Source organism: Nicotiana attenuata, unplaced genomic scaffold (assembly GCF_001879085.1).
Source record: "Nicotiana attenuata strain UT unplaced genomic scaffold, NIATTr2, whole genome shotgun sequence".
NCBI lineage: Eukaryota > Viridiplantae > Streptophyta > Magnoliopsida > Solanales > Solanaceae > Nicotiana > Nicotiana attenuata.
This window is the reverse complement of record NW_017671783.1, coordinates 156,061-184,035: the sequence shown is the minus strand read 5'-3', so window position 1 is coordinate 184,035 and position 27,975 is coordinate 156,061. Positions and strand designations below refer to the sequence as shown.

At 35.4% G+C, this 27,975-nt stretch overlaps 1 protein-coding gene across 4 annotated transcripts; it reads right to left on the bottom strand.

Annotated features, from left to right (window-relative positions):
* Positions 1-478: 478 nt before the first annotated feature.
* On the bottom strand, positions 479-14,809 carry LOC109210194. 4 transcript variants are annotated; one of them, XR_002065509.1, is made up of 3 exons: positions 14,520-14,809; positions 1,842-1,904; positions 813-850 (listed from the first exon to the last, which is right to left on the bottom strand). XR_002065509.1 is itself a non-coding variant. In XM_019373569.1 (3 exons), exons 1-2 carry the CDS (start codon positions 7,099-7,101, stop codon positions 1,891-1,893), a joined length of 765 nt encoding a protein of 254 aa, XP_019229114.1. In that variant the 5' UTR covers positions 7,102-7,145; the 3' UTR covers positions 813-850; positions 1,842-1,890. The 4 variants fall into 4 exon arrangements, 2 of the variants coding, with proteins under 2 accessions (XP_019229113.1, XP_019229114.1); XM_019373569.1 differs by lacking the exon at positions 14,520-14,809 and adding an exon at positions 6,351-7,145; XM_019373568.1 differs by lacking the exons at positions 1,842-1,904; positions 14,520-14,809 and adding an exon at positions 6,351-7,145 and having other exon boundaries at positions 479-850.
* Positions 14,810-27,975: the final 13,166 nt, after the last annotated feature.

The following is a 27,975-nucleotide window of genomic DNA, read 5'->3' as shown; positions in this document are numbered from 1 at the left end:
ATTTTTTAATTTTCAGCTACTTTTAACTTTTTTTTTTTAATTCCCGCATTCTTTCCTTTTTCAATTATTTAAAACCAACCGAAATATAAAAAAAAATTAATATTTTCGGATTTTTTTATTTTATTTTTTATTTTTTTAATAATAATAATAATAATAGTAATAATTGACCTTTTAAAATTTTATATTTTTATCTTATAATAAAATGTAACAAAGCTAAAAATTGTAGGTTAAAACTCCTAAAAATATTTACATAAAAATTAAATATTGTCAAAAATTAGGTGCTCACAAATTTGATCCTGAAATAACAAGACAATTGAAGATATATAATACTTAGCCTTGATAGGAAGACGAAATAACAAAAATAAAAATTCTGGTAATGAAGCTTCCGGACGCAACAATCATAAGGGTCACGACCCATTTTCTGAACAGGCCGAGACCGGCACTCGATCACTAAATATGACCGAGGGAACCATCTCTGCTTATCAAATCTATTATAACTCCAACTTTACTTGCAACAAGGCAATACCCTAACAAAATACTTTTGATTAATTTAAACATTTAAATAAATCAACTCCAAAACTTTATTCGTAGTAACTACTGAATTATTACTAAGTTATTATAAAATAACATCTGAATCTCAACCCAATGACTATGTCTATGAAGCCTCTACTGATAAACTGACGCACTGCTCAGGACATGAGATTTTCTAGACAGTTCTCTAAGTAAACAAAGAAATAACTAAATAAAGATGACTCTAAGGAATACTCCACGAACAAAAGTGGAGCTCACCAATAGCACTGGAAGAGAAGGAAGTCCTAACTCGTAGCCTGCTCGCCTGCAAATCCGGTTCCTACGTTGTACCGCAGACCAACGTAGGTTCCCAAAAGAGAATGTCAGTACCATCTATTGTACTCAGTGAGTCTCAACAACAGGGGGAGAAACTTTAATAATATATGCATTATAAGCAAAGGTTCTAAATGCATGTAAAACATAAAGCTTATAAGAATAATTCTAAAATAATTGCATAATAGCAATTTATGAATATTCTAAAAGAAATTCTTTTCTTTTTCTTTCTTTAAAAAAAATACTTCACTTTATACTTTGAGAGTACCAACTATCCTGACTTAATTCTGTCTCAATCACCGTGTGATCGGCACGGGTTCGATCCCAACCTGATCGAATAGGCCCAATCCACGAGGTGCCACTCGCTTCATGGTTCTCAGCGCTCATGTATCATACCTTAGCATGGCTAAGTAATTTCTCAGCAATGAGACCCTCGGCTCGTGTGCTCCCTACTTTGGCACAAGTAGTTTCAGGAAGTCAACGCCTTGGTGAGGACCCTCGGCCTGGACGATGACCCCTTCTCAGAACAAAGGATACTCCCAATAATCTTTTTTTTTCTAAAACTTCTTCTTGTGACTTTTCAAGTCTAAATCTTTTATCCATACTCATATTGATATTCTTAAATGTAAGGCATTACATATAAATTACAATAGAAGTATTTGAAGAGGAACTATTGAAAACATTTAAAAGATATCAAAAATTGTTAAATTTACGAAGAAGCCGACATATATGCATCAATATGCAACACGACTTAAAGTTCCCTACCATCGCACTTCTTGTCACAGTGTTATTCTGAGTCATTTGCCAAATGCAAAATCTGACTTGAAATCCAATTTTTATGACCAAAGTAATGTTACAGGTTTTATTAAATTATCTTGAGAATAATAAAAAGAATAACACACTTATGAAATATTCAACTTGCCTTGGTATACAGATAAAGTCATGACTAATCTTGTGTGTGAGTTAAACCACTTTAGTAAAGGGTTATATCAACTCACCTCAAAACTTCTCGAGCCAATACGTATGCCCCAGTCCAATTGACACCAGTCAAACAATTGATTCTACAACAAAAGTGCATCTTGATCAAAAGTACTACACCTAAATATGCAATTTATTAGGAAGAAGGGGATTAGCTATTCAATTCTTACCTATTACCACTGTAGGATAATTGGCAATAGAAAAATTTACATAACTGAATTCAAGAATTAGTGATTGATAAGAACCCTAGAATTTTCCGTAGCTGGCGTGAGTATTTTCACTGGGACGTGCGAAGTCAGAAGAAGTCTCCTTGGGTTTCTTTTACGTTCGAAGTTTTAAGGCTTTAGGCCTGCTTATGCTTTTCAACAGATTTTATGGGCTTAAGGGCTTTGGTTATTTTGTCCATTTTTTTTATTATTATTTTTTTTCTTAACTAATAATTAATGATATCTACTTTTAATAATTAACAACATTAAAATTATTAATATTCCCTAATTGTATAGCCACTTATTTATAAATATAGATGTAACTCAAAATTTCTCACAAGGGTTTAAATCCGTAATAAAAGTATAATTTAAGGGGGAAAATTAAATTCTATATTTAGCGAGTCTTGAGATTTATATAAATTTGAGGAGTGTTACAATCTTCCCTCCTTAAAAATATTCGTCCTCGAATGTTGCTAGGGCCTTATTCTTAAGCTAACAATCATTCCTTAGGTCCTTGAACCTCTTAAGTTTTCTTAGCACTACTCACTTTTCCAAGGGACTCAAAATTTTGGTTAACTCCCTAAATTTTTAAAAATTTCGGCAGAATTTCCATTGTAAATTGGACTATCCAAAAATAATATCCCTGTTACAAATACCACAACTACACCAACAACAACCAAATATACCATAATAGGCCATTCATAGGCACCATACACAGCTCATAAATTAATTACTCACACTCCGGCAAGGAGGTACCACAATAACTAACAATTATCTAAAGCATAACACTTTAGCAAAAGTAATCACTTTAATGAATTAAATATACTCTGGCGTAAACTAAATCACTACAACAACTAAATATAATCTAGGAAGGACATAAACACTTGCTAACTTGCATTTAATAAATGAAATGTAAATGTCAAGCTAAACCTAGGTTCACATACCTTGTTACTCAAATAAATAAGGATACTTCTTCCTCATATCCACGTAGCTTCTTTTGAATCATGATTACTCCACAAAACTTTTACTGATGCTATATCATTTGTTCTCAACTTTCTTACTTGTCTATCGAGAATTTCTATAGGTACCTCTTCATAAGTCAAACCTTCTTTAATTTCTATGGTATCGGCAGGTATTATATGCGACTCATCATGAATGTACTTTCTAAGCATAGACACATGAAAGACAGGGTGAACAAAGGACAACTCAACGGGTAGCGCTATCTTATAAGCCACGTTTCCTTTCTTTTCTAGAATTTCATAAGGTCAGATAAATCTAGGGCTAAGTTTACCTTTCTTACCAAACCTCATAACTACTTTCATTGGTGAAACTTTCAAAAACACCTTATCACCAACCATGAACTCTAACTCACGATGCCTCTTGTCAGAATAAGAATTTTGACGACTCTGAGCCGCTTTAAGCCTTTCTCTAATTAGCTGAACTTTCTCCAAGGCCTCACAGACAAACTCTGGACTAATCAATGGCACCTCTGCTGGCTCAAACCAACCCACTGGAGACCTACATCTCCGCCCATACAACGCCTCATAGGGAGCCATACCAATGTTGGCCTGATAGCTGTTATTGTAAGCAAATTCTATAAGTGGCAAGTGATCATCCCAGTTACCTCCAAAATCTATAACACACGCACGCAGCATATCTTCGAGAGTCTGAATGGTCCTTTCTGCCTGGCCATCGGTCTATGGATGAAAAGCGATGCTTAAATTGACCTTGGTACCTAATCTTTTCTGAAATGCCTGCCAAAAATGCGTTGTGAACTAAGGGCCTCTGTCAGATATGATTGAAACTGGAGTACCATGCAATCGGACTATTTCTTTGATGTACAACTGCGCATACTGCTCTGCAGAATCTGTCGTCTTTACTGGTAGGAAATGTGCGGACTTTGTCAGTCGGTCTACAATAACCCAAATTGAATCATGCTTACGGTATGTGCGAGGTAGACCTACTACGAAATCCATATTAATCATCTCCCACTTCCACTGTGGTATCTCTATGTCTTGAGCTAGGCCACCAGGCCTCTGATGCTCGGCTTTGACTTGCTGGCAATTTAAACATTTAGCCACATGATCCGCTACTTGTTTCTTCATGCCTTTCCACCAATACAATTCTTTCAAATCTAGATACATTTTGGTAGCACCTGGGTGGATAGAGTACCTCGAACTGTGAGCTTCCTCCATTATGGCCTTCCTAAGACCATCTACATCAGGCACACATAACCGATCATTCAACTTCAAAACTCCGTCACTTCCTAGAGTGAAAGCAGTGATTTCTTTGCTTCTGACTCCTTCTTTTAATTTCACTAAGTATGGATCTTCGTCTTGCTTAGCCTTAACATGAGCAACAAGGGAGGATTGCGCTAAGGCATAAGCAGTTATATCTCCTTCTTCGGTCTCATCCAATCTAATTCCATCATTTGCTAGTTTTTGAATTTCTCGACCCAAAGATCGCCTTTGTACTGCAAGATGGGCCAAGACACCCATTGACTTCCTACTAAGTGCATCTGCTACCACATTAGCTTTGCCCGGGTGATAAAGGATATTGATGTCATAATCTTTCAATAGCTCGAGCCACCTTCTCTGTCTCAAATTTAGTTCTTTTTGCTTGAAAATGTACTGGAGGCTTTTGTGATCTGTAAACACTTCAGAATGCTCACCATAAAGGTAGTGTCGCCATATTTTTAATGCAAACACCACTGCTGCAAGCTCCAAGTCGTGTGTGGGGTAGTTCTTTTCATGATTCTTTAACTGCTTGGAAGCATAAGCAATAACTTTTGCATTTTTCATAAGAACACAACCAGGCCCACTCTGGAGGCATCACAATACACTGTGAACCCACCCGAACCTATCGGCAAGGTTAACACAGGTGCAGTGGTCAACCTCTTCTTTAACTCTTGAAAACTCTGCTCACAAGCGTCTGACCATTGGAACTTAACCGTTTTCTGAGTCAACTTAGTTAATGGAGCTGCAAGTGAGGAAAACCCCTCCACAAACCTTCTATAGTAGCCAGCTAACCCCAAGAAACTCCTGATTTCGGTTGGCGTTGTCGGCCTAGGCCAGTTCTTGACTGCTTCTGTCTTCTGAGGGTCTACTTTTATTCCTTCACTAGATACCACGTGGCCTAAGAATGCCATTGACTGCAACCAGAACTCACATTTTGAAAACTTGGCATAAAGCTCATTCTCCTTTAGGGTCTGCAAGGCTATTCTGAGGTGTTCTGCATGATCTTGCTTGCTCTTAAAGTACACCAAAATATCGTCTATAAACACAATAATAAAGGTATCCAGGAATGGCTTGAAAACTCTGTTCATGAGGTCCATGAATGCAGCTGGAGCATTTGTCAACCCGAAGGACATCACTAGAAATTCATAGTGCCCGTAGCGAGTTCTAAAGGCTGTTTTAGATATATCCTCTTTTCTGATTCTCAACTGATGGTACCCCGACCTCAAGTCTATTTTTGAAAAGTACTTTGCACCCTGAAGTTGATCAAATAAATCATCAATTCTTGGCAGTGGGTACTTGTTCTTAATGGTAACTTTATTCAACTGCCGATAGTCGACACACATTCTGAGAGACCCATCTTTCTTCTTGACAAACAGAACCGGGGCACCCCACGGTGAAACACTCGGTCTGATGAAGCCCTTGTCAAGAAGGTCTTTCAACTGTTCTCTCAACTCATTAAGTTCTGCTGGAGCCATCCTATAAGGAGGTATAGATATGGGCTGAGTGCCTGGCATGAGATCAATGCCAAAGTCTATGATTCTTTCGGGAGGAAGTCCGGGAAGGTCATCTGGGAAAACTTCTGGAAATTCTCTAACAACTGGCACTGACTGAAGAGCTGGTGGTTCTGATTCTGGATTAATAATGTGAGCCAAATAGGCGAGACACCCCTTACCGATCATCCGTTGTGCCTTAAGGTAAGAAATAAACTTACCTACAAGCGATGCTGAACTACCCTTCCACTCTAAGACTTCTTCATTTGGAAATTGGAACCTGACTATCTTGGCATGACAATCTAACATGGCATAGCAGGAAGACAACCAATCCATACCCATGATCACATCAAAATCCACCATTTCTAACTCTATGAGATCGGCTTTGGTGTTGCGACCTTGGACTGAAACTATACAACCTCTATAGACTCTGGTGACTTTCACTGACTCGCCAACTGGAGTAGATACTAGGAATGGCTCACTAAGTTGTTCAGGTTCTAGTCCGAGGTTAATTGCAAAGTATGGAGTCACATATGAAAACGTTGAACCTGGATCCATTATGGCATAAGCATTATGTGAGCAGACTAAAAGTATACCTGTAATAACTTCTGCAGATGCCTCTGCACTCTGACGATCAAGTGTAGCAAACAAACGGGGTTGTCCCCCTCCCTGAGTAACTCGGTCTGCACCTCTGCCTGCTCCATGCCCGGTCTGATTATGAGAACCACGAGCCTGAGGTGGTGCAACTGCAGTAGCTGAGGAACTAGAAGGACGAGTTGATCCACCACTGAAATTACGTCGCAACTTTGGGCAGTTGGCCTTTATATGACCAATGTCTCCACAATGGTAGCAACCATGAAACCCGAGCTTGCACTGACCTGAATGTTGCCGCTTACATGTTCCACAAAGACCTTGTTGGTGTGAATGTTGCTCAGCATGACTCTGGCTATGTGAGGATGATGTCCTAAAATTCTGATTCTGGCGAGACTGATTTCCATAACTCTGAGTACGTCTGAAGGAAGACCCACCACCTGACTGATGACTGGACTGAGCTGGTGCTAATGACTCCTTATTAGAGGAATCCCTTCCACCTCCGCTGGATGTACCATTAAACCTGCCCGTTGTCCGGGCTTTCTTGTTATGCTCTTTTTCTTCTCTCCTTTGTTGTCTGTCTTTTTCTAAGTGCTTGGCAAATCCCACAACAGAGGAGAAGGCTGTCATCCCTACTGCTGCAGCTGATGTCGTATCCTTAATGTGGTAAGCTAAACCGCCAACAAACCTGCGAATCTTTGCTTTTTCAGTCTTAACCATGTGAGGAGCATGCTTAGCTAACCTTATGAATTCCATGTAGTACTCTTGCACACTTTTATTCCCTTGCTTGAGCTGTTCGAACTCTGTAGCCTTAGCTTCCCTATCCTCTTCTGGGATAAAGTTAGCCATGAAGGCCTCTTCAAATTCTTCCCAAGTAGGCGGACCATCATCTTCATCTCTTTCCTTTTCCCACATCTCAAACCAAGCGCCGGCCACATCTCTAAGCTGGTAAGCAGCTAGCTCCACAGCTTCATCATCAAATGCTTTCATCACTCGGAGGGCTTTCTTGACACCCTCCAGCCACAACATCGGATCTTCATCAACTATAGAACCATGGAACACTGGAGGACTCAACTTCAAAAATTCATTCACTCTTGAGGACTCAGAATTGTTCTGTCTATTTGATTGAGGTGGAATCTCATCTCTTCTCTCGTTCTGGTTGGCCATAAAGGCTTTAAACATCTCCATAGCACTGTTGACAGCATTAAACATCTGACCCACATCGGGAGATATAGTTGCCTGAGCCGGAGCTGCTATTGGGGGCGGTACTGGATCCTGAGGTACTGGATCATTATGCTCCACCCCTTCTTCATGTTCAACCCGGGGTACTTGAACCCCCTTTGTGGATTTACTCTTCCTTTTCTGAGTTGAAGCCTTTTTAGTTCTGCCTTGAGCCACAATAGTAGCAATAGTTTCTTGAGCAGCATCCTGAGTGTCGGTGTCAGAGTTGCGAGTACGAGCCATTTCTGCGAGTTTTGGAGAAACGAATACATTAGATAATTTCTTAGAGGTAGGATCTACTGCACGATCTAAAGTATGAGAAAAATGAGACTTTTCCTAAATGCTTGTAGCCTCCTGTTTATAAGTATGGCGCGCTTCATACCCATAAACAAGACTCTACTAACACGGCTTCATAGACCCCTAGGACTCCATAAACCTGAGGCTCTGATACCAAGTTTGTCACGACCCATTTTCTGAACAAGCCGAGACCGGCACTCAATCACTAAATATGACCGAGCGAACCATCTCTGCTTATAAAATCTATTATAACTCCAACTTTACTTGCAACAAGGCAATACCCTAACAAAATACTTTTGATTAATTTAAATATTTAAATAAATCAACTCCAAAACTTTATTCGTAGTAACTACTGAATTATTACTAAGTTATTATAAAATAACATCTGAATCTCAACCCAATGACTATGTCTATGAAGCCTCTACTGATAAACTGACGCACTGCTCAGGACATGAGATTTTCTGGACAGTTCTCTAAGTAAACAAAGAAATAACTAAAAAAAGATGACTCTAAGGAATACTCCACGAACAAAAGCGGAGCTCACCAATAGCACTGGAAGAGAAGGAAGTCCTAACTCGTAGCCTGCTCGCCTGCAAATCCGGTTCCTACGTTGTACTGCAGACCAACGTTGGTTCCCAAAAGAGAACGTCAGTACCATCCATTCTACTCAGTGAGTCTCAACAACAGGGGGAGAAACTTTAATAATATATGCATTATGAGCAAAGGTTCTAAATGCATGTAAAACATAAAGCTTATAAGAATAATTCTAAAATAATTGCATAATAGCAATTTATGAATATTCTAAAAGAAATTCTTTTCTTTTTCTTTCTTTAAAAAAAATACTTCACTTTATACTTTGAGAGTACCAACTATCCTGACTTAATTCTGTCTCAGTCACCGTGTGATAGGCACGGGTTCGATCCCAACCTGATCGAATAGGCCCAATCCACGAGGTGCCACTCGCTTCATGGTTCTCATCGCTCATGTATCATACCTTAGCATGGCTAAGTAATTTCTCAGCAACGAGACCCTCGGCTCGTGTGCTCCCTACTTTGGCACAAGTAGTTTTAGGAAGTCAACGCCTTGGTGAGGACCCTCGGCCTGGACGATGACCCCTTCTCAGAACAAAGGATACTCCCAATAATCTTTTCTTTCTAAAACTTCTTCTTGTGACTTTTCAAGTCTAAATCTTTTATACATACTCATACTGATATCCTTAAATGTAAGGCATTACATATAAATTACAATAGAAGTATTTGAAGAGGAACTATTGAAAACATTTAAAAGATATCAAAAATTGTTAAGTTTACGAAGAAGCCGACATATATGCATCAATATGCAACACGACTTAAAGTTCCCTACCATCGCACTTCTTGTCACAGTGCTATTCTGAGTCATTTGCCAAATGCAAAATCTGACTTGAAATCCAATTTTTATGACCAAAGTAATGTTACAGGTTTTATTAAATTATCTTGAGAATAATAAAAAGAATAACACACTTGTGAAATATTCAACTTGCCTTGGTATACAGATAAAGTCATGACTAATGTCCTAGTCCAGTTAATACCACAAGCGTTATTAATCTTCATCAAACATCTCGTGTGCGTGCTTTTGTGTGAGTTAAACCACTTTAGTAAAGGGTTATATCAACTCACCTCAAAATTTCTCGAGCCAATACGTAGGCCCCAGTCCAATTGACACCAGTGAAACAATTGATTCTACAACAACAATGCATCTTGATCAATTTTAAAGTACTACACCTAAATATGCAATTTATTAGGAAGATGGGGATTAGCTATTCAATTCTTACCTATTACCACTGTAGGATAATTGACAATAGGAAAATTTACATACCTGAATTCAAGAATTAGTGATTGATAAGAACCCTAGAATTTTCCGTTGCTGGCGTGAGTATTTTCACTGGGACGTGCGAAGTCAGAAGAAGTCTGCTTGGGTTTCTTTTACGTTCGAAGTTTTAAGGCTTTAAGCCTGCTTACGCTTTTCAACAGATTTTATGGGCTTAAGGGCTTTGGTTATTTTGTCCATTTTTTTATTATTGTTTTTTTTTCTTAACTAATAATTAATGATACCTACTTTTAATAATTAACAACATTAAAATTATTAATATTCCCTAATTGTATAGCCACTTATTTATAAATATAGATGTAACTCAAAATAGGGTTTAAATCCGTAATAAAAGTATAATTTAAGGGGGAAAATTAAATTCTATATTTAGTGAGTCTTGAAATTAATATAAATTTGAGGAGTGTTACAATAAGAACAATAATCAGCACAAAAAATAAGAAGATAAAACTGTATAAGATTTTTTTGTAGATTGTAGTATTAGTTTACCAGAAAATTTCTCTCATTTCAATGATAACAGAGCTCAATATTTATAGCCAGGTCTAGGGAAAGAGGTCCAAGGATCGTGCCATTTAATGCCAATTATGAGGGACATTGATGAAAATGTAATGGTGAATATAAATGTCAAAATTCTTGTAACGGGCGACATACTAAATACTGTGGAATATTCTCCATTGAATGCTACCGGGCAAAGAGTATTTATTGCATCCTTATAAGTGTTATTCTTTCCAATGACAGATGAGACTATTGCCTTTGATTCTAGTTATCCCCCGTCTTAGGTTCCACATATCCCTCTTTTGAGCGGCTACATAGCATTGCATATTTGACCCTATATAATAATATGAACGATTATAAAAAAAATAATTTATGCAGCGTAAGTCTTGTCGCTCGAAAATTGAGCTTTTCTGACGGATTACCGATCGAAAAAGGTCGGTCAAAAAACACATGGTCACAAATAATTTGCGACCGATCGGTCGAATGTTTCCAACAGATTTGGTCGCAAAATGAAAAATCAAGGATGCGTTTGAATTTAAGGGATTTGCGACTGAATTGGTTGGTAAATTTGTGACTGATTCGATCACAAATTTAAATAATAAAATAAATACATAATTAATATTTTTGACCGAATCGGTCGATAACTAAAAATAATAAAAACGCAATTCTTTTTTCCAAATTTCCAACGGAATTCGATGCAAAATTCGGACAAGAACTAGTCGGTTTTTTAGTAATGATATATATATAGAGAGAAAGAAAGAGAAAAGGTGCACAGAGGATACTTACTGGAGTAAAGAGATGGTTGTATGTATGTCTGACAACACAAAGTTGCCATTCTTAACGAACAGAAATATAAGTGACAAAAGAAAATCATTAGAGGAGGAAATTAAAATCGTTGCAATTTAACATCTGCCCTTTTCATCCCAAACATTACAGGTGATTTAAGATCCATTTGGCCATAAATTTTATCAAAATAAATCTGGATTTTATTTTACAAACACATATTCGGTAATAGATTTTACCTATATTTTAGCAAAATTCCAAATTTCAAAATCAGCTCAATAGCTAGTTTTGGGCCAAAATATTTACAAACACTAAGCTAGCGTTTGGCAATAGATTCCCAAATTTGTTTTGAAAATTCTTAGCTAGCGTTTGGTCATAGATTCCAAATTTATTTTGAAAAATCTGATTTGGGTGAAGTTTGGTTTGAAGATGAAAATGTGTTTGGACATTATATATGTACATTGATCCATGACCAGATGACGTTATATACGCATATATATATATATATATATATATATATATATATATATATATATACGTTTTCAAAACATATTTTCTAACTTTATTTGGGAAAAACATGTATATAATTCCGTAAAAATTGCACGGGGCGCCCTATTTGGTCGCCCCCATTTAACCTATACCCATTTTTTTTAAACTTTTAACTTGTACCCACTTCTTAAATAACTTCAGCCCCATTTCTCCTCCTTCTTCTCCTCCGTTTACTTCTTCATCAGAGCTACTGTTCCTATAACCTCCACGTCCACTGTTTAAATTACAACCTTCTAACAATTAGGCGCTTCAAATTTCTCATATGTTCAGCAACTCGATTAACAATTGTTACATATTGGGCATGGAAAAGCTATAAAATCTGGATTATATAGTTTATTCATATAATTATCTGGTATGAATAATCATCATGTCTGAAGCAGTGGCGGATCCAGGATCTTGTAGTCGTGGGTGTTCCGCCTCTTTATCTACGGTTGTTGCGGTCAAAGGCGGATATAGTGTTCTACCAACGGGTTCAATTGAACCCATAACTTTTTAAGTAGAGTAAAAATTTATATGTAAAAATTCAATAAAATTGCAAAAATAAAGGATATAAATCCATAACTTTAAAAATATATATATATATATATATAATGGGTTCAGTGCTAAGAACCTTAATAGTTAAACTCCTAGATTTTAAATCCTGGATTCGCCTCTGATTATAATTAAAAGATTTAATTTATTCACGGTTATCCCTCACGATTTTCATTTATAAATACACAATAAGTAAACAAATATCATTTTTTGCTTATTTTACGTTTATTTTCAGTATTAACCTTCAGTGCAAAAGTTAGCTTTAGATTGAATATAAATTGAATATTTTGAATTAATTACAAAAAAGGTTAAACCATATTACGAATTTCGTTCTGCAAGCGCAAAAGATGGAGTTTCGTCAGCTTAGGTTTGATGGGGTTTGGGGGAAGGAAATGAAAAAAGCAACAACAACAACAACAACCTAGTATAATTCCACTTAGTGGGGTCTGGGGAGGGTAGTGTGTACGCAGACCTTACCCCTACCCTAGGGTAGAGAGGCTGTTTCCAAATAGACCCCCGGCATCCTTCCCTCCAAGAACTTTCCCATCTTGCTCTTGGGGAGACTCGAACTCACAAACCTCTTGGTTGGAAGTGAAGGTTGCTTACCATCAGAGCAACCCCTCTTGTCGAAATTAAAAAAGCAAAGGCACTAAAAAAGAAAAGAAAAATATGAAAAAGACCATTCATTTTTGGAGCCGAATGGGCCACGATATTGGGAAAGAAAATAGAAAGAGAAAGGAGAAAAATTAAAATTAAAAGAGGAATAAAAGTACTGAAGGGATTATTAATATCAAAATGGTAAAAACATTTTCTAGGATTCGATTCTGCCACCGTTCCATCAAGAGATCTCTTTAGTCCACATTCTAACCAAAGCACCCACCTGCTTATTTTGTTTCTGGGTGCTTATTCAAATTATTTGTTAATTTAATACCAATTGTTTACATAAAACAGTGGTTTCGCACCAAACGCAATGGGTGCTAGAGCACCCATATGGTTCCACGTGCATCCGCCCATGGTCTGAAGCACTCATAGTGCTGGGTATTGCATTGTTTCGCCTATATTCTGCACTATAGAATTCTGATATAATGGATCCACCACCTTTGCTCATAAGCAAATCTTTAGTATTTGATTGGAGCCTAGTCTTAGCCTCATATGCAACAATGGCAGAAGCATTGTCAACATTAGATTATGAATTTCAAAAACTTCAGCTCTAGAGCTAAAGTTTGAAGTTTCTCAGTTACAACACAAAAAAAACTTCAGCTCTAGAGCTGAAGTTTTCCAGTTACAACACAAAAAAAAAACTAGAGTTGAAGTTCGTCAGTTACACAACAAAGGTATAGATGCAAATGCCCCTATAATTCCCAAGTTTTGGAATTTTGGCCCATGGGATTTGGGATTTAGGATTTTGCCAAAATGTGGGCAAATTTTATGGCCAAACATGAGTTTTGAAAATAAATTCCAAATTTATGTTGGCAAAACTCATGGCCAAACTGTGCGTTATTTAGGTGAAGTTTGATTTGAAGATAAAAATATGCTTGGACATAAGTTTTCAAAACATATTTAACTTTTTTTTTCCCGAAAAACCATGACTTATACCACAAGTTCTAAAAACTATCACAAATATCCAACAATACATTTATCAATAACATTCATATATTATCGCAAATCATAGTCATGAATATAAATAAATTTGGTACAAAATTATCATTTTTATAATAAACTACATAATACACTATCAGATGAACGAGAAGATGAAGCAGCATTGTTACAAAATAATAAATGATGGACTCTTTTATAAAATACAAAAGTAAGGGTCAATTTTTAAAAAAAAATTTAATAATGATATTTTGGGTTAGTTTTGGGATTTGGGCTTTGAAAATTTGCGAGAAAATGTAAATAAAATCTATGGCCAAACATGTATTTGCCAAAGAAAAACCCAAATACAATTTGACAAAATCTATGGCCAAACATTTACTAATAATATACATATTTTTTCAAAATAAATTTGGAAAATATATTTTGAAAACGTATATCCAAACACATTTTCATTTTCAAACCAAACTTCACCCAAATCAACAACAACAACAACCCAGTATAATCCCACTTAGTGGGGTCTGGGGAGGGTAGTGTCTACGCAGACGTTACCCCTACCCTGAGATAGAAAAGCTGTTTCCAAATAGACCCTCGCCATCCTTCCCTCCAAGAACTTCTCACCTTGTTCTTGGGAGACTCGAACTCACAAATCTGTCACTGAAAGGTACGACCAAACGCTAGCTTAATCTGTCACTGATATCCTCTAGTTGAATAACTTTGCTAGCAATCTTTTTAGTTTCTTGTCCTTCAAAGAATTGGGAAGACGTATTCGAAACTCAAACATCCATTTAGTAAAATATCACAAAGACTAAAATCAAAATTTACCAATAATGTTCTCTTACCGTAGTGAAGTTTTCGTTGTGTGCAGTACCATATCTATCAGACAAAACAAAGTTGTCATTCTCAACGAACAAGAATTGAAGTGAACAAACTGAATGTACATCCTAGGAAAGAAAAATCTTGGCTATTTGGCCTTTTCCCTTTTCTTCCCAAACAGTTCCATGTTGTCCTCCCGCTGGCCCAACCTTGATCATATTCATATCCACACTAATTATATTAATTTATTTCTTGCTTTATGAAACTTAATGTAGTAAGTAATTTGAGGATGAAGTTATATAGAGAGAGGAGGAAGGTGTTTCAACTTCACATATTGGTCTTGGTCTTGGTCTTGGTCTTTTAATAAAAGAAAAAAGAATCTTACTTTTTGTTTAACTCAATCTTATCTAGCCAGCTTTTATTGTGCTATGCTATAGGAGGAATAAAAAACAAAAGGGAAAAGGCCAAATATACCCCTCGTATGGTTCACATTCACATCTGTTAGAGACTGTTTCCAAATGGATCCTCGGCATCCTTCCCTCCAAGAACTTTTCATCTTGCTCTTTGGGAGACTCGAACTCACAAGCTTTTGGTTGGAAGTGGAGGTTGCTTACCATTACAGCAAGCCCTCTTGTTCCATAACCAGGGGCGGCCCAATACTATTGGGGCCTAAAGCAAACTTAAGTAAGAGGCCTTAAATCTATATATATATATATATATATATATATATATATATATATATATATATGGTGATTCTAGTGCCGAAAAATACTAATTGATTGCTAGTTTCGCTTTCTTGTTGTTGTGGCAGCATTGAAGGGATATTTCATGGAAAATTAAGGTCAAATTGGAGTTGTTCTTTCTGTATAAAGGTAAGGAACCTCTTACTCTATATGTATTTAAGATTATCCAAGTTACGGCTAAGCCAATGAAGCTAGAACTTGTGAAATATATATCTAAAGGCTTGGTAGTAATGTTATTGTTTTGTGGACTGTTTTGTGTTGCTGTTGGGCTGCGTATTTTACTACTGTTTTGTGGAGTTTTGGAGGAGGAAGGGTGTGGAGAAACACCATATATATGTAGGATTGTGGGCTGATAGTTATTCGTAATATTTCCGGGCCGTTTGACACGATTACGGTGGCCGTCGTATGTATGAAGTGATTAGGTTGTACGTTGACTGTTTTGAGAGGCTCAATATGTTTATTATTGATGTTGTTTGGGCTGTTTGGTGATTGGTTTGAATGGTGTGAAGTCATATATATAGGGGAGGTGCTGTCCGTTTAATTGTAAAATAGGTTGTGGTCGATACATAATAGTTATGACGCTTAAATGATAACGATAGTATCGTTTCTCTTATTGTAGACTAAGGAGTTGTGACAATTGCATAGCTTGAGATTTGGGCAATATATACAAGGTATGTGAGGCTATCTCTTTCCTTCTTTTGCACGACTCCGATTGTACATAATGTAATGAACGAGCTTCCAAAGATACTCTACTCTTAGAAGCTAGCAGTACTTACATTGTTTCCCCTCTTATGGAACGATTGATGTTAATGTTGCTTCTCTTATTCTTATGTTATCAATGTTGTTGGTACTTCCTGATTCTTATAAGGTTCATAGTGAAGAGTTAGTCCTAATAACGTGTACAGAGGATACCGACCTTACGTCACTCCGAAAGGTTTAGAACGTGAGTCCATGAGTCGAGCATGCATTATATATATGTATCTATTTTACTCTACCGAGCCGCGCTATAGTCGGCCGGGTACGGCACCTATTGTGCAACCACTGATCAGTTGGATTTTACCGAGCTCCACGTGGCCGGGTACGATTCTACCGAGCCTATTACGGCCGGGTACGATATGATGATGATGATGCCCACAGAGGCGTATGTTTTAAAAGTTTATGTATTTATACATATGTATCATGCATTTCATGTCAGTATCCCTCAAAGGTACTCAGATGTTACAGGTTGTATATTCTCTATCCCTACTTACATTACTGTTCGTATTTATGGTTCCCTGCCTCACATACTCAGTACTTTATTCGTACTGACGTCCTTTTATTTGTGGACCCTGCATGTCGTGCTGCAGGTCCTGATAGACAGGCAGGTGCAGCTCCCCCACCACAGTAGGCTGTCTAGTTCAGCGGTGATTAGCGAGATCCCTTCTCCGAACTTGCCTTGGTCTTGGTATGCATTTTTGTTATAGACATTATGGGTATGTCGGGGCCCTGTTCCGGCTATGTTGCAGCACTTATGTTCCTTTAGAGGCTCATAGACAGGTGTCGACTCATGTATAGTTTGGTAGGCCTTGTCGGCTGGTTTTTGTTGTATAGTCTTTCATGGTAGCGTGGTAGCTCGTACCTTATATATAGTTTCTTGATTTTCTGGTCATTCCATGTTATGTATGTTCATGCCATCATCTTTTATTGTTAGTTGTCCATAATCCATGGCTACCAATTATGTTGATCTCGTCGCCCCAAAAGATATATATATATATATATATATATATATATATATATATATATATATATATATATATATATATATATATATATGAAGTCTATATTTCTAGCTTTTTGTGATGCAAAGTTATGAAAAATTGTTTTATAATCTATTTATTCTAATATTTTTTTTTCAATTGATAATATAGCTACTGCATTCAATCTATCCCAAGACATTATTGATCTTAAATAAGATTATTATCAATTTTAATTTTGAATTTTTTTTCCCACTTAGGCAACTTATAGGACCTGTTAACATTATTCTATAAACAATTTAGGCATTTGAAAAAAATCAAATCTTTCTATCTGATTGAGTGTACCGATTATAAATTATAATATTATCATCTACTTGTACAATTTCCTTTAACACTTTTAATTCAGAAAATAAGTCTAACTCGCCAATATCACATACTATAAACTATAGCTTTCTAGAATAATATTGTGAGATGACTTTCTTGGAAGAACAAAGTGTTAGGGATATAGTAGATATGCCCTAGATCCAATATCATATCTGATGATCTGAACACATTTTTTGTGAACATTATTTGATATAGAATATATATGGCATTTGATATTCTTTTATCATTGTTATTAATTGCTTGATTAATTTGATAAGGTCCTTGATTAAATTTTGAGACTTGATATTGTGATGGAGATCATGATAATGAGAGTAAAGTTTCTTATAATTTAATCTAAATTTGTTCTTGATAGTAGGATTATTAATTTGGACATTAGTAATCCGGTTAGATCAATATTTATGTGATCGTCTTTATGGGATAAAGATTAGTTGATCTCATTAACTAAATTACATAGATAGATGATGCATATAGAGATATGGTCATTGAACCGACTCATTGGATAATTCCTAATGGTTAGAATTACCATAAACTGTCAATAGGATATTCTCTTGAAGAATGTGATGTAATAATTTCCTTTGAATTGAGATCGTCATGTAATTGACAAGTTATTTATTGTGCTTTGATACCAGACACCTATGGCCCTAGGGCGATAGTTGAAAGGATATTGGGTACGATTAAATACTTGTAGAATTAGTGATTGATCAAGATGGAATCTGTCAACTCTTGGTAATGAGTTTAAGCTCCATGTTGTCATGAATTATAAACGACCAAATTAAGACCTTGGCCAGGGCAATTGAATGAAAGAAGAAATGAGTTTCTTAGCTCATTCAATGGTCGATTATATTTGACATGAACACATAGTTGGTCGCCTATTAGGATTTGACAGTTGAACCATATCCTAGGGTGATCCAGAGCTATAAGGACAGAAGGAATTACTACATTATTCTTCTACTGGTTCTTGAGAGTAAATTGTATACTTCATGCTATCCGGTCGTTAAGGAGTGTTGCTAGACGCCACCCTTGATTAGTATATTGATGTGATCAATTTACTACCGGTTTAGTATTGAATCTATGGGGTCGCACACTTACGAGTGTTCTGATCTTTGCTAAAGGATTAATTACTTATTATTTAATAATTAAATTAAGGAATTTAAATTAGTCAAATAAATTTAGGTAGTTAGTCCAAATGAAATATTATTATATTCTTTGCTAGCACAGAGGATATAATTAATATTGTGAACAAATTGAAGTTTTCTATTTGAAATAGAAAATTAAATTGTATCTCTTGGTTGAAATATATATATATATATATATATATATATATATATATATATATATATATATATGTGATATATATAAAATAAATTAGTATTGATTTATATAAAGGTTATGTATATAATATTAATTTATACTCCAATTTGGAATTGGAATCGTAAAGTCCATAAGGACGTGAAAGTCCAATTGGACTTAACATAAAACACATTCAGTCACCGCCTCAATTCTCCAAAACCTAATGGGAACAATGTGATGTTTGATGATATAAATATATTCTTTACAACATAAGGCACAAGAGATATAGAAAAAAGGAAAAACATGAGTGGCTAGAATCAAAAATACTCTTGACAAGAAAAATTAGTTTTCTTGGTCTTTTACGTTTAGGCTACGGTTTTTGAGAAAAGCTTTAGCACAATATTTTCGTTCAATTTGTTCGCGGGTTTCATTGATCAAAGAGTTGATAGCAAGGATCGGTCTCGGTGTGGATACGCATAGAGTCTTCGCACTATCGAAGAAATTTTGAAACGAGACTCTCTTCACCAGGTACGTCTTAGATCCGATCTTTGACATGTATATAAATTTTAAACACGAAAAGATCTTCCTAGGATTGTTATTGTCTTCCGCCGCGTGTTACGAACACCTATACGCAATCCTTCAGTGGTATCAGAGCCGTGGTTTATTGTGTCTAAAATTTATTTACGAAATATTTTAATATTATATTTGAAGAGTTCAAACCATAATACATGTGTCTTGTGCAATAGTCAAATCGTTTGAATGTTGATATTATTTTATTGTGGATAAAATATGCATTCATATAACTATTGAGATAGTTCATAACTTGAATTTGAAATTTCGTATTAGATACAATGAGAATCTATAATAGGATACATGATTCTAATGTTATTTTTAATTGTTATTAGTTCATGAGATGTTAATTAATAATAATATTCTAGCATGAATTCTTTTTATATGATATATAAGATAAACATGTTAGAGGATGTTGAATTTTGTTTCTATGTCATGTGCTTATTCATTACATAATTTTGAATTATTTATTACATGTGATGTAAATTAATTTAGGACTAAGCATGTAGACAACCTGAACTAAATTCACATGCTATAAAAGATTTGATCTTCATGTTATTAAAAATTGTTTTAGTAACAACTCCCTCTTACTAAAATTTGAGTTCTTAAATGATAAAATATAAGATATTTTATTATAGAGCTATCCATCAAGGTAAATAATTTTACTTATTTCTTGTTTATAAGGAGCGGCCTAACTACCAGGAGACTTATAGTTCGAGAATATGTTAAAATTATTTATTGCATTAGATGTATGGATTGAAAGAATTATTCAATTTTACACTAGACGCCTGGACTACCCGGAGGAGTATAAAATTTAATAAAGTTCTTTGCTATCATGATGGTTGAACTCAACTATGCCAAGAAGATCGACCTCACTACCAGGGGACTATTTGGCATAGAGCTATTTAAGGAAATTGTATGGGGATACAATTGGTAAGAGTACCTACCTTTAAAATATATGTGAGAAACGACTTGACTTCCAAGGGGCTCATGCATATTGTTAAAGGATTCCTTTACTCCACTAACAGAAATAAAGATTTCGTAAACTATAATGAGGGTAAATAGTTTAAAATAATTAGTGAAAATATCATTTAGATAAAAGTCCATGTCTTTATGATATATGCAAATATGTTCTTATATTATTGCCTTTTCTTTTCTATATTTTAGATTTCTCAATATGTCTGTTATATCACTGCATGAAATACTTGAGACCAACCATTTGGTAGGACCAAACTTTGATGACTGGTATAGAAATTTGAGAATTGTTCTCATGCATGAAAAGCTTATTGATGTGATCGATAAGCCTGCAAAGATAATCCCACCAGAGAATAATGTTCAAGGCACCGAGGTTTATCAGAAATACTTGGAAGAATGCCTTGCTATTAAACACATCATTCTCGCTTCTATGAGTTCTGAACTCCAGCGGAAACATCAGAATATGGATCCAACTGCAATCATTGAATATCTTAAGAAGATGGTTGATACACAGTTGGACATTGAAAACTCTCCAGTTGGACCCCTTGTCAATAATATGACTGTTCTTACTGAAGAACATGGGAAGTTGGGGTACATGCTTGGTAAAGAGCTTTCTGAAGATTTGATCTTGCAGTCAGTATATGATGCTGAATGTTTTCACTGTAAGAAGAAAGGGCATTGGAAGAGAAACTGCAAGGAGTATCTTGCAACTCTAAAGGACAAGAAACAAGGTGAGACATTAATGAAAAATATTTTCAAGGTTTCTTTAGCTACTACTAATTCTTCACTGTGGGTATTAGATACTGGCAGTGGTTATAACATCTGTAATATGTTGCAAGGGTTTAAGATAAGTAGGAGGCTAAAGAAAGGAGAAGTTAATCTACAAGTTGGAAATGGTGCAAAAGTTGCAGCCGTAGCTGTAGGATCAATTTCTTTAATAATGCCTACGGGCAAAGTACTTATGTTGGATGATTGTTATTACGTTCCTAAATTTGTTTCGAACATAATTTCAGCTTCTATGTTGGACAAACGTGGTTTTCGCATTAATATAGGCAATGGTATTTGCTCTATTTATTATAGTGATAATTTATATGTGAATGGCTATCTCCAACATGACGTTTATGTCTTACCTAATGTGAATGCTAATTCTATTATGCATGTTTCAAGTCTTAGGAGGAAAAGAGATGATCATGTAAATCAAACATACCTTTGGCATTGTAGGCTTGGTCATATTGGAGAGAAAAGAATTAACAAGTTGTACAAGGAAGGGTACCTTGACAAGTATGATTTTGAATCATATCCAACTTGTGAATCTTGTCTCAAAGGAAAAATGACCAAATCTCCATTTACGGGAAGTGGAGAAAGAGCTTCTGAATTATTGGGACTAATTCATACAGATGTTTGTGGGCCCATGAAAATTCAAGCTAGAGGTGGATATTCTTACTTCATCACCTTCACTGATGACATGTCAAGATATGAATTTGTGTATCTTATGAAACACAAGTCTGAATCTTTTGAAATGTTCAAGAGGTTCCGTAGTGAAGTTAAGAAGCAGACTGGTAAAAGTATCAAAGTACTAAGGTCTGATAGAGGTGGAGAATATCTTAGTGAAGATTTTACCAGATATCTCAAAGAGAATGGGAATCTCTCACAGTGGACACCTCCAGGAACACCACAACACAATGGTGTGTCTGAAAGGAGAAATCGAACCTTATTAGATATGGTGAGATCTATGATGGGGTTCACTGATCTTCCAATAAATTTATGGGGATATGCTTTGGAAGCAGCAACATACTTACTTAATAAAGTTCCCACTAAGTCAGTCTCTACAACACCATATGAGATATGGAAAGGATGTAAGCCTAACCTTAAACATATTAAAGTTTGGGGTTGTCCAGCTTATGTTAAGAGACTACAGTCTGATAAACTTGACTCAAGATCTGATAAGTGTAGGTTCATTGGGTGTCCAAGGAAACAATGGGATATTATTTCTATCACCCTTCTGACCATAAAGTGTTTGTTGCCAGAGGAGCAACCTTTTTGGAAAGGGAATTTCTTTTAGAAGGAAATTGCGATGGAGAAATAGAACTTGATGAAGTTCAAGAAACTAATGAATCAACACAAAATAAAGATCATGAGACCCAAGTTGAAGAACCTTTATTGGATGTTTTGAAGTTGCCAAGGAAGTTGCCATCTTCAACGGTTGAAGTTCAAGAACTAAGTGAAGTTCAGGAACAGGTTAATGAACCAGTTCCAAACTAAATTGAACAACAACCAAATCCAACACAAGGTGAACAGGTTGTACACGTACCTCTTAGAAGGTCTACACGAGAACGTTATGTACCAACTAGATTAAATTTATTGGTACAAGATGATGTATCAAATGAGGTTGATCATAATGATGATGACCCTAAGACCTATGAAGAGGCTATACAAAGTTCTGATTATGAGAAGTGGCAAAAGGCTATGGAATCCGAAATGGAATCCATGAAGGAAAATAAAGTATGGACTTTAGTTGAACCTTCAAAGGATATAAAACCTATAGGTTGTAAATGGGTTTTTAAGAAAAAGATTGGAGCAGACGGAAAGGTGGAGACCTACAAAGCCCGTCTTGTTGCCAAGGGATATCGTCAAAAAGAAGGAGTCGACTATGACGAGACTTTCTCTCCCGTGGCAATGCTCAAATCAATTCGGATTTTGCTTGCTATAGCAGCATACTATGATTATGAAATATGGCAAATGGATGTGAAAACAGCTTTCCTTACGAACACCTATACGCAATCCTTCACAAAGAAAATATAATTGCAATATATTGTACTGTATAATTGCAACTTTGTGAGAAATATATAAAAAAAAGAGATCTCAGTATTGTAAAACGTAAATCGAGAAGGAAGTGAAAAGGTCAAGTTGATGGAAATTAACAAAAAAGAATAATTGTGATGATATCTTCCAAAATTTACATTTTCACGTCACCTTAATTAATTTTTGGGGCCCACTTTTTTGGTCAAAGGTTAATAATCTTTCCTTTTACAATGCATGTATGCACTATGCTGTACTGTTTTTAAACGGAACCTCATATTGTTTTTCTAAAAATCAATATAAGATACTATTGGTACAAGTGGGGCCCCACAAATTAGGGGCCTAAATCCTAAGCTTTATTGGCTTTACCCAATAGCCGTCCCATAACCTGTTAAACCCATCCTATAAAAATACGGAACATAGATTTTTAAAATATTTTAATATATTTTATTCATTTAGGAAGACACCGAGAATAATGGTGGCAATAGCATTAGTAATAACTTATTGTTGTTATAATATGGTATCCTTTTGTCTAATGCAATGCACACTCTTTTCATGCCAAACAATTCCCCCTAGTCCTCCCGCTGGACCAACCTTGATCATATCCATATCAACACTCATTATATTAATTTATTGCTTGCTTTATGAAATTTAGTGGAGTAAGTAATTTGAGGATGAAGTTATATAGAGAGAGGAGGAAGGTGTTTCAACTTCACACATTGGTATTGGTCTTTTAATAAAAGAAAAAAAGAATCTTACTTTTTGTTTAACTCAATCTTATCTAGCCAGCTTTTATTGTACTATGCTATTCGAAGAATAAAAAACAAAAGGGAAAAGGCCAAATATACCCGTTTACCTCTGTTATACTATCGGGACATATCTACCTTTAACGTTAACAAAACTTTTAAAAAATATCCCATCTAACGGAATCCATCAAATTAATAAAATAATTATTTAAAAAAATTATTAACCCATAACCTGTTAAACCCAACAACAAGTCAACAACCCTACCCTAGGGTAGAGAGACTGCTTCCAAATAGACCCTCGACATCCTTCCCTTTAAGAACTTCCCACCTTGCTATTTGGGAGACTCGAACTCACAACCTCTTGGTTGAAAGTGGAGGTTGCTTACCATCAAAGCAACCCCTCTTGTCCCATAACCTGTTAAACCCATCATATAAAAATAGGGAACCTAGATTTTTAAAATATCTTAACATATTTTATTCATTTAGAAAGATCGAAAATAATGGTGGCAATAACATTAGTAATAACTTATATTTTTGGTTCTTAGTTGTTCATAGTGGCATTAGGATATCATGTTATCCCTTTTGGTTGTATATGTTGTTGTTATAATATGGCATCCCTTGTCTAATGCAATGCACATTTGATATTTGGTTTGTATGTCGGTAACAACTGATATATAAATTATCAATATTTGTGGTTGGTTAATACATGAAGTTAGTCATGTAATTAATACTCCCTTATTAATCTACTTATTTTAGTATGCCTTAGTACTTTTAGATTATCTGACAAGAGGGGAGTTATTCTAGTGGTGAGCACCCTCCACTTCCAACCACGAGGTTGTGAAGTCGAGTCACCCCAAGAGTAAGGTGGGAAATTCTTTGAGGAGGGATACCGAGGGTCTATCGAAAACAGCCTCTCTACCCTCGGGATAGGGGTAAGATGCGCGTACACACTACCCTCCCCAGACTCCACTAGTGAAATTACACTAGGTTATTGATGTTGTTAGTACTTTTAGATTATGTTTATTTTTATTATGGCTTTTTAATTAGCAATACTTATATTACATAATTTTATTGTCTTTATTGTTGAATATTTTAGGATAATGCCATGTCACATATCATAATTTGTATTATTTTCTTGGAAAATGCCCATATAGTTGTCTCATGATAGGATTAAAGAAATATTTTAAGCACAAGTTATATGTTTTGTGCTATAAAAACAGAGATTGAAAAACCCAAGTTTTATCGGTTTGGTATTTAGATTTAATAACCCGACAAAATTAATTTTGTTTGGTAATTGCAAAATGCGAACCAACCCGACCTACGTACACTCCTACACAGCACATAGAACTTTTGCTTAAAACCTCTCGTCACCTTCTCACATAGAACAATGGTACAAATTTAATAGCCTATTTGGCCAAGCTTTTAATATCAGCTTATTTTGAGAAGTACTTTTTTCAAAAGAACTTTTTAAAAAAGTGCTTTTGGTGTTGAGTAGTTTGTGTTTGGCTAATTAATTTAAAAATCACTTTTGAGCAGTAATTAGTGTTTGGCCAAACTTTTGAAAACTACTTCTAAGTGTATATTTCTCAAAAGTGCTTCTCAGAAAAATGCTTTTGGAGAAAAGCTACTTTTTCTGCTTCTCCAAAACTGTTTCTGTTTCTCCTCAAAAATACTTTTTTTCCTTCCAAAAGTTTGACCAAACATCTTAATTTTTGGCCAAAAGTACTTTTAGAAAGAAAAGAAAAAAACACTTTTGGCCCCAAAAAAAACTTGGCCAAACAAGCTATAAGTCTCCCTCTATTATAATAGAAATTCATAAAAGAATTTTAGATTTGATTGTATAGTGTATACCCGTTATGTAGACAAAATTGGCAGTTATTCTATTTTCATCATAGAATGATTATTTGGTCTTTTTTCTTCTTTGTAATTTGTATCATGATTCAATCAAAATTTCTCGAGTTCTTCGAATTTGTAACTTACCGAAATCAGAATAGTTCCTATACTACTATATTAGTATGAAATCGAATCGGCTTGAAATATTTCTTATTTCTTATCGATTCCTAACAATTCGTACTACGTTAAAATATATATCAAAATCAAAGTTTAAAACTTGAAATCTATAACCAACATTAAAAAGCTAAGCACATACTAAGAATTTTTATTCCATAGGAAATTACAAATATCAATAAGAAAACGTTCCTTTTCATTTCCCTAAAGTTTAAAACACCACCCTCTCCATACATCTGATTCATAGAATTGACAAAGTAGTGATTGTTACCAAAGGGTAGCCCGGTGCACAATACACTTTGCGTTCATGCAGGGTTCGGGAAAGGGCCGCACCTCAAGAGGTGTGATGTAGACAGTCTACCTTAATGCAAGCATTAGTGGCTGCTTCTACGACTCGAACCCGTGACCTATAAGTCACACGAAAACAACAAATACCGATTGTTACCTTTTCATTAAATTTTGTGTCCACCGTAACGCCTTTGCCTTCGCTGAAACGAACGCAAAGCTGCTATAAAATCAGCTTCATCCAAATCAGGAAACAACTTATCCACAATCAGTTTATTGCTTCTTTAGGAGAATTGGGAAGGTTGGAATTATCCCCAATAGTGGACATTATTTTCATCCCATACCTAAAACATTAAAATAAGTACAAAAGGGGAGCAAAGCCGAGAGACAAATACAAAGGTAAGAAATTAAATAATTAGCTATAACATTTGAAAATACATATATGTACCAAGTATCAAAACAATCTTGTTTCTTTTCATCAATTTCACATATGAGATGACTAGATAACGAAGAGTTAGGGACTAAAAATGCCAAAATCACATCCTGATGGGTGAAGCTATAGATCGTGGTTCCCAAGAATCTGTCTCCCTTCATCATCTAATCTTGTAACACTGAACCACATATCTACATTAATCTTAACTCAGTAATGGCTCATAAATCTGAGTCTAGCGAGGATACTGACCTCTACAAGCAAAACGAGACCATGCAGATCATCCAACTCAGAACACATTTCCAACTAAAACATGCTATATATATACACTATATTCACAAAGATTTAAACGGAAAAAAATGCATGTAACAGCAGGAGGCTGTCAGCTAAAGAACCATTGAAAACCCTAATTAAAGAATTTGTGAACCAACTCATCGAGCCGATTATTTCCACAAATATATATAGGTAACACTGTTCCAATTTCCTGACTGCAAGTGGAGCTTAATCTAAATCATCCTCACCCACAGAGACAATCCTTGCCACATACAGCAGAAGATTCTGCCGTTGAGCTGCAGGAACAAAATATACCATCATCTTCCATATATCACTTTACCTTTTTAGTTTTTAGTAAGGTGTACATCGTCAAGTAGTTAATACCAACAGAAGGAGAAAAGGAGGAGGATTCAAGCAAGATCACAAAGATAATGGACTATGCAGGTCGATCAAATAGAAAACATAAGTTAAAAAACAAATGAGATGAAGCACAAAGATCTTATCCAAGATATGCAGAAGTGAACAGTGTACGTTTAGGAAGTAAACTATCACAATATGAAACTTATGGGAGAAAGCAGCTGTCAATTTAATTACTCTTTTTTTAAGGATGGCGGCTGAAGATTTACTATTGATTTCGTAAAATATCAGATCGGGCCGACTTCCCCAAATGCCTCCCACCAACCCTTCTCCTTTAGAGATCTGGATATTTCGCTTCATTGATAAAAAGAAAGATGAAGAGTGAGCAGAAATGGTTAAGATTCAAACATGTACAACCAAAACCGTAACTTGTATAACACACAATATAATTCTTTTTCTTTGATAAGTATATAGCATGCAATATTAATATCACATAATATGATATCTTTGCAGATTAAAATGACATTGACAACATGTAATGAATGGAAGAAATTAGTATCTAACCTTCATATATAGCAGGCATCGCTTCAATTGTTGACCATTTATAACACTGATTGACTATAACCTAATAATGGTAAAACAATGAATCAATTTATGTGTGGAGAAGCTGATATACAAAGTGGAAAATTGGAGATTAAGATTTATTAAATACCACACCATATATTAGAGAATGTCGTAGTTGCTTTAACCTGATTGTATTGTTTGAGACTTTGAGTGGTTCACAGGTTTCAACTATTACCTGTTATTGTCTGAAATATGATTCTTCAGATTCATATATAGCTACAAATTAAATAAAAAATTGGATTACCACTAAGCGTAAGGCTATAATC

What these genes read in the sequence shown, in the direction of transcription:
- LOC109210194 (XM_019373568.1), bottom strand. Translation starts at nt 7,101, where the DNA reads ATGGAATTCATAAGGTTAGCTAAGCATGCTCCTCACATGGTTAAGACT. An exon ending in ATCTGCAGAAGTTATTACAG is followed by an intron (nt 851 to 6,350) that starts GTATACTTTTAG and finishes GGTACAACGTAG; the next exon opens with GAACCGGATTTGCAGGCGAG.